The sequence below is a fragment of the Camelina sativa genome, chromosome 1, assembly GCF_000633955.1.
Source record: "Camelina sativa cultivar DH55 chromosome 1, Cs, whole genome shotgun sequence".
NCBI classification, from domain to species: domain Eukaryota; kingdom Viridiplantae; phylum Streptophyta; class Magnoliopsida; order Brassicales; family Brassicaceae; genus Camelina; species Camelina sativa.
The window spans coordinates 9,436,980-9,447,321 of NC_025685.1; the positions used below are offsets into that span (position 1 = coordinate 9,436,980).

Here is a 10,342-nt window from a genome sequence, read left to right on the forward strand (position 1 = left end):
ACATCAGAAAAAAAAAAAAAAAAAAAAAAAAAAAAAAAAAAAACACTCTTTTCAAAAAAATATTTTACTCAAAGAATTTTATTGTAATAATAATCAATAGTTTATGGTTGGAAAAGCTTTTTCTCTCCTTTTTTATTTTATTTTCGATTTTTTTCTCTACTACTACCTTCACGCCCCGTCCCACACAAGACCGACCAATTCGTTTCTTTAAAAAATTTATTATTTTTCGTAGTGCATTTTTCTTAACTTGGATTCTTTTTTTTTCTTTTTGCTTTAAACTTTTTATTCGATATACTGTTGTGTGGAAAATTCAGGAAAACAAAACTGAAAAAATCTAAAAGAGAGTTCACAAGAGAGAGAGAGAGAGAGAGAGATGATGTCTCGAAATGCGAAGAAAGTAAAAGAGGGTAAGCACTTGCACTCTCTGTCCTGACCCCTGACCACAATCTATTTTTATAATAAAATCTTATCGAGTCTCTCACTTATTTCTTTATTATTATTTTTCTAAAATCACCAAACTAGTCCCAACTTGTAATGACCAAAAACACCCTCCAATATTTTTATTTTTTTAATTTCATTTCGTTTAATAATACTCCATCCATGTCGAAATAATGTAAGGGGGTGAGGTGAGGTTTCTTCTCCTCTGCCTTTGAGAGAGAGACCCTACACGAAAACGAGACGCGCTTATCGTCATCGACGTCCGTCTCCGTGTTAAAAGTAAATGCTGTTGAGGAAACGCAGTAATTGGGAGAGGAGATAAAAGAAACACTCATCTCGTTTGTATAAAAACTGAATTTGTGTCTCTCCATTAATAAAAAATAAACCCAATTCAAAACCAAAACAATCAATAATAATACCTCTAAAAAGAACCAAGAACAAACACATTTTGCTAAAATCTCTTGAGTTGGTTTCTCTCCATGATCATCATAATAGCCTGCTGAGGGATTTTATGAGTAGCTTTAGGTTTTTTCTCGTTGCTTCATCCCCCGTGAACCCCAGAATATCTGAGCTTATGCTCTACAATCAAGAATCAAGAAACCATAAGTCTTTTGTTAACATTTTAGTCTGTTAACTCGTCAAAGCTTTAGTGTTTGTATGATATAATGAATAAAGTTTACCTCGACATTCTTCAAAGTGTAAACCAGAGTGTAGATTGACTTCTGAATGAGTTCTGTATTCTCTGGTGTCATAATCGACGCATTCACCTTTCTGCAATGTATAACAAAACAAAAATAAGAAATTAAAATTTTGTTCTATCTACCGTAAGAACATTATAATCACATAGCTTATCTCAGTTAACCATATGTATGTATGTAAACGAGCTTTTACATAGATGTGGTCCAGGAACATACATTTAAGTGATACAAACAGCAGACTCTGTCTCAGAAGATAAATCATAGAGGCAGACAAGATGATCGATTATTGAAACTTTAAAACAATGGAGGAAGACAAGACTCATTTATGCATAGAATATGTGTGTGTTTTAAAAACAATCAGCTCTTGTTCAGAAACTAGTCCAAGTATTGAAGCCACATAAATAAATGGAAGTTAGAGTGTTACTATCATATGGTCTGTTTCCAACATGAGGCAGAAATAGTTTAGCATTTGCACTATGGAATTCAAAATACTCATAACGATATGCCAAGATTGTTACACTCAGAGCTAGTAGTACCTCAAATCGTTAGAAGCTTGGGTAAGACTTCGAGTAAGACACTCAACTTCCTTAAGCAAGCCGCTATCACGAAACTCAGAGAGCAAAGGTTGAGCATCTTCAGCCATGGCTTGAATCTGTGACATCACTACATCAAAACCCAACGCTTAAGCATGAGAATACATTTTTTTTTCCAATCTAGAAATTCACCTATCAACTCTTTTTCAAGAATACTGCAAACAAGATCTAACAAAGGCCACCAAAATTACTCATATCACCTTTTTGAGCAATGGTTTTGCTTCCTCAATAACTGAAGCTGCTCTCTCAGCAAGCGAATATGTATTGGCAACACCAATGGCCTCTACTTCGCGTCCAATACGAGTGAAAATACCAACTAATTCATCTAAACTTACTCCTTGCTCTCCTTTAATCTTCTGCCTATCACAAACGATCAGACCTTCTACACCACATTCAGGATGCAGAGGTCCTACAGAAGGTTCTGGTATCGGATTCCTAGGCATAATGTCGATCATGGTTTCCATTAGAAGACCAGACTGATTCACCTCAACCAGTGAATTCTTTGGGATAATAATCTTATCATCTTCAATCTACAAAAAGATGATGACAAGAGAGCCTAACTCAAAAAACCAATAAAACAACAAAAAAGAAACTGTCAAAACCAGATCAAAGCACCAAAAATCATCATACCTCAGCAACAGCTTCAATGTTCTTCAAGGAAGGATTAACACGGATCACCGTACCAACAGTAACCCCGCGGATTCTAACAGGTGTTCCAGTACAAATGCCAGAGGCATGACTAAGCTCAAACACAGTCTGATATTTCCTAAACTTGGACCGCATTTGAAACCCTCGCAACCAAGCCCAGCTAAGAGCAAGAAGTGTAGCTCCAGAGACAATAAACAAACCAACCCCACCTTCCCAAACACTTCTTTTACCAAACCCAAAATCACTCAAAGGCTTTAAAGTCTGTTTCCATATACTCCTGGGCACATCCAAAACAACCGTGAGCGGACTCTTCCTCCCTTCACCAGACGATGGTTGACCTTGACCATGAGCAGCGTCGGAATTGGATGCAGCTCTTACCACTAAATGCCTACTAGCTCTAGGTTTCTTCGGTGGGAGATAAGGAAGCCCATTGGGTGATGCTCGAGGGCAAACAATCATGGACGATGATGGCATTAGTGATGATGGAACTTGAATTACCGGATTCCCAATCATCTTCCCAAAATTGAATTCAATTAAAAAAAACTAAAACTTTATGTTGCAAGTTCCAATTTTTTTTCTTTTCCCCCGAGCTGTGTAGTTAGAAAAGAGAAAGAACCATGTGAATTGCGTGAAGCTTCTACTTAACCGATCGAAATTAGGGTTTTTGGGGGAAATAGAGAATAATATACCTGGGCTCTCGAAGCTTACGAAAGAACTGGTGTCCTTGAATCTGAGAATAGCTTCGAGAAAGGCTTTGGTTGTTGCTGGGATTTAGAAAAAAGACGGAAAAATCAAATTCCCATTTGTATTTTATTAATCATAATTTTCATTAATTAACCACCTAATTTCTCATTCTCAAGCCAATTTGAAAGGAAGTAAGGGCATTTTCGTCATAATCAGGCAAAATAATATTACAGTGAAAGTGAATGTCTCTCTCTTCTTCCCTGTATGCTTTTGGCCCTTTGGAGAAGTGGTAGGCCATCTTGTTGTGTTTGACCGCAGAATGTGAAAAATATTTAGCTCAAAATCAAATTATTCATAAAGTTTCAACAACTCTTCCTCTTCAAATCAGTCTTTTTTGACCAAACAAACCAACAGCTTTTTTTACTATTCTTTTCAGTAACATCAAGAACACACACACAAAGATCACTGTGTTTCGGAATTTTATTATTGCGAGCTGATGCCACTGTCTCTCCTCTGTCACAGGCTTGAGATTTTAGATGGTTAATGGATTTCTACCTCTTCGATGACCATCTATCACCAGCCAATAAGCAGTAGCTTCAGAAGAGCCATTCTAATGAACAAACCGTTCTTTGCTTGTCTGAAATAGGCAGCTCTTGGATCAGCGTCAACATCTGCAGTGATCTACACATGGAAAACAAAGAGTGAGGATTGTTTCACAGTCCAAGGTCACGGTACATAGATGAAAAGGAGAGGTTTTACTAACTTACTTCATCCAATCTCGGTAAGGGATGCATGATAATTGCTTTTTTCTGCATCACTCCTAAGAGATCCTTGTCTACTATATACTTCCCACGAGCTGCTTCGTAAAGGTCAAGCCTTTCTCCAAACCGCTCTCTTTGGATTCGGGTTTGGTAAACTACATCACACTTGGATGCTACTTCCATTAAGTTTGAACTTTCTTCCCATTCGACCCCGTTTGATGTCAAGTATTCTTTTATATCATCCTACCATTATAAATCAAACATTTTTTGAAGAGGATAAGTAACAAACGCAATGATGTTCTAGAGTAAATTAAGTCAACTTCTTCAGGTTCTCACAAAGAGGGTGAAAAGTTTAGTAATACTAACCTTCATCTTAACAATTTCAGGGGAAACAAAGTAGATCTTCACGTCTTTAAACTTGGCAAGCAAGTATGCAAGCGACCGGACTGTCCTTCCATTGGCAAGATCTCCAACTAAGGCTACACAGATGCCATCTAGTTTTCCAATTTCACTTTGAATGGTATAGACGTCCAAGAGAGCCTTAACAACAGCGACAATACCAGACATAAGAAACAAGGATGTGCAGTAGTGATTGTTTAAGACAACTACAACGTAAAGGTTAAGAACACAGCACACCTGAGTAGGATGCTCTCCAGGACCATCACCTGCATTAATGACAGGTATATTGGCAGTAGCTGCAGCTTTTCTAGCAGCACCGCTTTCAAAATGCCGCATCACGATTATATCAGTATAACCCTCCACTGTTCTTATAGTGTCTGAAAAATGCTCAACAAAGTGTTCGTAAATAATCTAACACAATCAACATGTCACAGCAACAACAACAACAACAACAAGATATTGCTGACAAAGTGTATACCTTCAAGTGTTTCCCCTTTAGCTGCAGAAGAAAACTCTCTGGCATTCTCAGTAGTTAAGACTTCACCTCCAAGGCGTTTCATGGCAGATTCAAAAGAGAGCCTGGTACGGGTAGAAGGCTCATAAAAGAGGGTAGCCATTAGGTAACCCTTGAGTATTTCACTTTGAGTAGAGCTTTTTTCAATCTTTTCCATTTCGCGAGCAACATCAAATATAGCACTTAGCATCTCCCTATCAAACTGCTGCCCTTCAATCACATCACTAAGTTGAAATTTCTTCCCAGCCGTAAAACATTCCCTTGTCTCAACTTGCATAGCATGACACCTAATTCCTTGGATTGGAGCAACATTTCGGGTAAGATTCCAGGTAGCATTTTTCTTAGAGGCAGGAAATGAAGTCAAACAAATCTTTGAGCTTTCAAAAGGAATAGAGAGATTGCTTGGGAAGTCAGAGCTGCAGGCTAATGCTGCTTTAGGAAAAACTGAGGCACCGCAAAGTGTTGCTGAAGTAAGTGATGTTGGGATAGCCATTCTGGGAGGTACTGAGTCACAACTTCCAGAATCTGCTAAAATCACATACAAACACGATATACAATGCAGTTAGTTTAAGAAGAATCGAAAACTTCAGAAGCTAACTTTTCCATAGAAAAGAAAAAAAACTCAAATTACAAAAAGAACAAACTTTGGTTTGATAGAGGGCGAATCAAAACCATGACGATTCTATTGAAATTAGCCTTAATCTCAATCACACAAGCAAAAAGAATGAATGAATTTTGAGAAAGAATGTGACGTCTCGTATTCCCTTGTAATCTAATTATCATAAACCCGAAACGATAACAAGGCTAAATTCCAATCAATCGTATATCTCAATAGAAGAAAAAAAAAAGCACTCACACAAACAAAAGTGATGCGATGAGTTTCAAAGCCTGCACAGACCTTAAAGAGCAATTGAATGGAGTAGAGCAGTCAAATGATGGAGAGTCTGGCTGGTCGAGATGTAACGCTGGTTGAAAGACTGACAGCGAAATAGAAGAAACTTAGCCTTAATCAGCTCCTAACAACGGGGAATTATCAACGGGAACGGCCGCGGCGGCCGGAGTAACGTAGGGTTTTAGAAAGGAAACTATAAATGATGAAATCAAAGACGACGTTTTGGAATAATTAACGGAGGGAAATAGAAGAAAAAAAAACGCTTTGGGAAAAAAAAAAAGATAATAAAAAAAATCATTAGTTAAATACACTTTTTGATAAAGTAAATAAATGAAATGGGGTTATTGATTCGAGATTTAAATAGATTTTTAAAAACTTTTGATATTAAGTAGAATATGTTGTTATTAAATCAAAATTTTATTAAATTTTTCTAAAGTTTAGTGTTATTAATTTGTTATTTGTAAAAAGTCATTTAAAATCTTAACAAATTTGGTTTATTGGATTCAAACTTTTATAAAGTCATTAAAAGTTTTGTGTTATTCAATTAAAACAAAAGAATTTATTATTGTTAATGAATTCAACTATTATGTTATTGGTTCATGATTTTATATATACATTTACTTCACAAAATAAAATCATGAAAAGTATCACAAAAATCAGAAATTGTTTACAGTATTTTTACAAGATTTTAAAATAATAAGCAACAAAACTATAGAAAACTCTCTAGCAATCTTTATAAATCTTTCACTAATTCAGTTTTAATGATTTTATTGAAATCTTCCAAACTTTTTTATAAATTAGAATCCAATAACATTCCTAGCTCACAATTTGAGCTTAGAAGACCCATAATAAATTAACTCATTCATTGTTCTGTTTCTAAATCAAACCATACTCTGTTTCTTGATCACTCTGTCTCACTTGATTCACTCTCATGCCATACCATTTGCTGGATCTTGAATTCTCTTCGTATTTTCTACCTTTTCTCGGTTAATAATTGCAGGTGGCTTTTGTCGAGAGGTTTCGATTCATGAGAATTTTTAAGCGATCAAGTAGTAGTCCACTAGTCCTGGATCCTGGTATAAACAACAAGCTTCTGATTCTTATTCACAATCTAACAACTAACAAGCAAAAAAGAAAAGTGTTATGAGTACCCCAAAAAAAAAACAACCAAACTTTACATCAAAGTCCTAACCTAATAATAACACATAACCTCAAATCAAGAAACTGACGAAAACACCTAAGAATATACAACGTCTGAAACATGATCTCAATTAATTAGCTTCGGGTATGCTCTGGAGAACTGGTTTCCATATCCCTTGCTGATTGCCTTCTTCGTCGTAACCACCACGATCGATCATCTGGCTCGGACACGAGAAGTCATGGACGTTGACTTTATTCAGTAAATCTTGAAGTTGCTTCTTGGTGAGCCTGATCTTGACCATCTCATGATCAGATAGATCAGAGGATTTACAGTCTCGTGTAACAATCACTTTTTGATGAGCATCTCTAGAGGTATTTTTAGAGCTATGATGATGATGATGATGATCTTCTGGGATGAATTCATCCCAGTCTTCACCAGCCCAGTGCATTTCTGATTCGTGCCTTAAACAATTCCCCATTAATTCTTTTTTTTGTTTTCTTGTCTGTCTTCAAGACGTAGTTGTAAAGCATGTTTATATATATGCGTAGGTAGAAGCTGGTGAGATATTGAAATCATAAGAGGGAGATAAGAACATATACAATATGCCACGTCGGATTTCAGAGCACCTTTATCCTACGTGGACATGTGTTTGTTGAACTCACCGTCACCAGCTTTTGTCCTTCTTCATTTTGGCGCTTCATCCACCGATCCACGTGTCCTTATTGGCTCGTCAGCTCGGCTTAGATATTTTTTGCTGATTATTATTTTATGTATGCCGGTGAAAATGCAAATATCGTCATGAGATACACAAAGAAAGAAAAACTATAATATTAGTATATCGTGACGTCAAACAAAAACAGAAAGGAAATAAACACGAAAGTTACAAACATGTAAAGCATGAGAGAATCAGAAGTTGTTTTGTTCGAACCTAACTCTTGTAATGTATCCTGAATGTATCTAAAACTATGGTAACTACTTGTGTAAAAGTTTTCGATCGACCGTCAAAGANAGTGCATTTCTGATTCGTGCCTTAAACAATTCCCCATTAATTCTTTTTTTTGTTTTCTTGTCTGTCTTCAAGACGTAGTTGTAAAGCATGTTTATATATATGCGTAGGTAGAAGCTGGTGAGATATTGAAATCATAAGAGGGAGATAAGAACATATACAATATGCCACGTCGGATTTCAGAGCACCTTTATCCTACGTGGACATGTGTTTGTTGAACTCACCGTCACCAGCTTTTGTCCTTCTTCATTTTGGCGCTTCATCCACCGATCCACGTGTCCTTATTGGCTCGTCAGCTCGGCTTAGATATTTTTTGCTGATTATTATTTTATGTATGCCGGTGAAAATGCAAATATCGTCATGAGATACACAAAGAAAGAAGAACTATAATATTAGTATATCGTGACGTCAAACAAAAACAGAAAGGAAATAAACACGAAAGTTACAAACATGTAAAGCATGAGAGAATCAGAAGTTGTTTTGTTCGAACCTAACTCTTGTAATGTATCCTGAATGTATCTAAAACTATGGTAACTACTTGTGTAAAAGTTTTCGATCGACCGTCAAAGATCTAAAAAGCAAAACAAAAATGTATTAATATGTAATTTTACAAACAATCATCCCCATATAAAAATATCAATCTAACATAACACTTCAAATCTAAAATTATTTGTTAAAAATTAGTCACAACAAAACATTTTCTTAGCTTATTTTAGTCAACCACTATGTGTTTGATTATATAAATTTGGGACGAAGCCGAGTTAGGAGGAAGCAGCCGAGGGAAGAGTGAAGTGTGAACACGGAAATTGGAGAGGTATCTTCAAGGTGTGAACACAACCAAAAGGGAACAGAATCTCTGATCATAAAGATGCCCCCACCCCCAGTTTTTTATTACTCGATTAGACCATATCATGTTGATCACACTCACGTCTCCCACCTTTCCATACAAATTTTAATTGCCATCACCTTCTTATGTTTTCTTGGTCTTTTTCTTTAAAAAAGTTTTTAAATAGTTAGAAAGTTTTGAGAATACATGTCTTATTTATTTTATCACTTCAGACTCTTCACTTATATAAGTTAAATAGTTTGCATTTGTTAGTGGGATAGTTTGTTTGTTCTACTATCATCATCCGATCTTAACATCAATTACCCAATTTACTACCCCTACAAATACCTTTATCTATATTCAAATGTAACTCAACAACTAATATATACCATTATTATTCATAAAGTCAAAACCCTGAGGTTGGTGGTTACATCAGATTATCCCACTACTACTAGCATTTTTATCTAGTATCGATCACTTGGCCCATAGACACGATTTATAAATGAAACTGATCTGTATTGCATTGGTTGATCGATCAATCTCTCTCACCTCTTGTTCTCTCGAAACGATCCGTAAAATAAGTGATAGAATCTTGGTGTTCATACTTCTGTAGAGGCGACCAAACTAATCATCTCAACTTTATTCTATCTGTTAATTTATTCATTTTTTCTTATTTCAAAATTTTAAATTACACTATGTATCAGTACAATGGTCAATGGGTCGATCAATACAATGTGTTTGATTTTCATTTTGTATGTGTTACACTTGCACGTTACACAAACATATAGTATTAATATTTTCGGCTGCTATGTGATATATATATACACGTTACACTTACATACTTCCACCATATATACTGTGTACTGTTGTACAATCATTATATTCGAACAAACATATTAAAGTGAGATTCTTTGTTTTAAAATGATTTCTATTGATTATGTGACTAAGTACCATCCGAAGACTTATTTCTTTAGTTGCGTTTAGAATTTAACATTAAAATAAGATAAGAACAGTACTTCCTGCTGCAACTAAACTAGAGACGTAAATATATTAATATTACGTATACAACTATATGTACGACGTGTACACGAGACTTGTAGCTCTCTCATTTTTGTCGCCAAATTTATAAGGAATCGAGGGGATCGATAAGTTATAAACTTCTATCATAAAAGCTCTATGACATGTACGTAGTCTATATACTGTATGTAATGAGCAATATAATAGCCAAGCTAGCATATATATGATAGATAACTAATTATTAGTCATCATCAATTTTACTGAATGCAAACGAGCTCACGGAGAGCTAGCTAAGTAACTTCAAAGGTGAATTTTTAATAGAGTTTCTGTTTTGTTTATAGAAGAATTTATAGAAAGCTCTAACTCAAAGTTCATATACTTCTAAATATATTTTTATAACACACCTAATCCATGCAGCCCCGGCTCTAGACATGTGTCGGGGGTGCAAATGCACAGAATCTAGTCATTTTTTGTCTTTTTTGGGAAGAAAATAGGGTCCAACAAAATGGGATCCCATAAGCTTGGATACAAGGATGGTGTACACCAAATCTATAGCAATGCAAAGCAGATTAATCAAAAAGTGAATGCTGTTTCATTGGCTTCTTCTTTTGAGTTGAAACTCGAGGAAGCTCGTGCTTGCATTGAGAATCCTGAGAGTGAGAAGCGTTCTCAGAAAAAGAAGCTTCAGCAGCTCCTCAGGAAAGTTAGCGAGGAGAGGGCAGCTT

General features: G+C 35.7%; 3 protein-coding genes across 8 annotated transcripts; all 3 read right to left on the reverse strand.

Annotated features, from left to right (window-relative positions):
• LOC104785298 (protein TRIGALACTOSYLDIACYLGLYCEROL 2, chloroplastic) lies at positions 778–3,196 on the reverse strand. 2 transcript variants are annotated; one of them, XM_010510485.2, is made up of 6 exons: positions 3,067–3,196; positions 2,360–2,967; positions 1,930–2,259; positions 1,673–1,788; positions 1,119–1,209; positions 778–1,017 (listed from the first exon to the last, which is right to left on the reverse strand). In XM_010510485.2, the coding sequence occupies exons 2-6, from the start codon at positions 2,888–2,890 to the stop codon at positions 925–927; spliced, it is 1,161 nt and encodes a 386-aa protein (XP_010508787.1). In that variant the 5' UTR covers positions 2,891–2,967; positions 3,067–3,196; the 3' UTR covers positions 778–924. The 2 variants fall into 2 exon arrangements, with proteins under 2 accessions (XP_010508787.1, XP_010508792.1); XM_010510490.2 differs by lacking the exons at positions 778–1,017; positions 1,119–1,209 and having other exon boundaries at positions 1,684–1,799.
• LOC104785324 (aspartate carbamoyltransferase, chloroplastic-like) lies at positions 3,382–6,657 on the reverse strand. 4 transcript variants are annotated; one of them, XM_010510513.2, is made up of 7 exons: positions 6,568–6,657; positions 5,634–5,820; positions 4,700–5,260; positions 4,459–4,598; positions 4,189–4,362; positions 3,829–4,065; positions 3,382–3,742 (listed from the first exon to the last, which is right to left on the reverse strand). In XM_010510513.2, the coding sequence occupies exons 3-7, from the start codon at positions 5,226–5,228 to the stop codon at positions 3,635–3,637; spliced, it is 1,188 nt and encodes a 395-aa protein (XP_010508815.1). In that variant the 5' UTR covers positions 5,229–5,260; positions 5,634–5,820; positions 6,568–6,657; the 3' UTR covers positions 3,382–3,634. The 4 variants fall into 4 exon arrangements, with proteins under 4 accessions (XP_010508815.1, XP_010508838.1, XP_010508831.1 ...); XM_010510536.2 differs by having other exon boundaries at positions 4,700–5,263; XM_010510529.2 differs by having other exon boundaries at positions 5,592–5,820.
• LOC104785314 lies at positions 6,707–7,887 on the reverse strand. 2 transcript variants are annotated; one of them, XM_019227101.1, is made up of 2 exons: positions 7,785–7,887; positions 6,707–7,216 (listed from the first exon to the last, which is right to left on the reverse strand). In XM_019227101.1, the coding sequence occupies exons 1-2, from the start codon at positions 7,812–7,814 to the stop codon at positions 6,899–6,901; spliced, it is 348 nt and encodes a 115-aa protein (XP_019082646.1). In that variant the 5' UTR covers positions 7,815–7,887; the 3' UTR covers positions 6,707–6,898. The 2 variants fall into 2 exon arrangements, with proteins under 2 accessions (XP_019082646.1, XP_010508804.1); XM_010510502.2 differs by lacking the exon at positions 7,785–7,887 and having other exon boundaries at positions 6,707–7,316.

Bases quoted from the DNA above. Each gene is read 5' to 3' on its own strand.
- LOC104785314 (XM_019227101.1), bottom strand. From the start codon at position 7,814: ATGGGGAATTGTTTAAGGCACGAATCAGAA.
- LOC104785298 (XM_010510485.2), bottom strand. From the start codon at position 2,890: ATGATTGGGAATCCGGTAATTCAAGTTCCATCATCACTAATGCCATCA. The intron at 1,789-1,929 runs GTGATATGAGTA...GTGATGTCACAG, and splicing joins CAAAACCATTGCTCAAAAAG to ATTCAAGCCATGGCTGAAGA. The intron at 1,210-1,672 runs GTACTACTAGCT...TATACATTGCAG, and splicing joins CAAGCTTCTAACGATTTGAG to AAAGGTGAATGCGTCGATTA.
- LOC104785324 (XM_010510513.2), bottom strand. From the start codon at position 5,228: ATGGCTATCCCAACATCACTTACTTCAGCAACACTTTGCGGTGCCTCA. The intron at 4,363-4,458 runs GTGTGCTGTGTT...GCTGTTGTTAAG, and splicing joins CTGGAGAGCATCCTACTCAG to GCTCTCTTGGACGTCTATAC. The intron at 4,066-4,188 runs GTTAGTATTACT...TTATAATGGTAG, and splicing joins CTGAAATTGTTAAGATGAAG to GATGATATAAAAGAATACTT.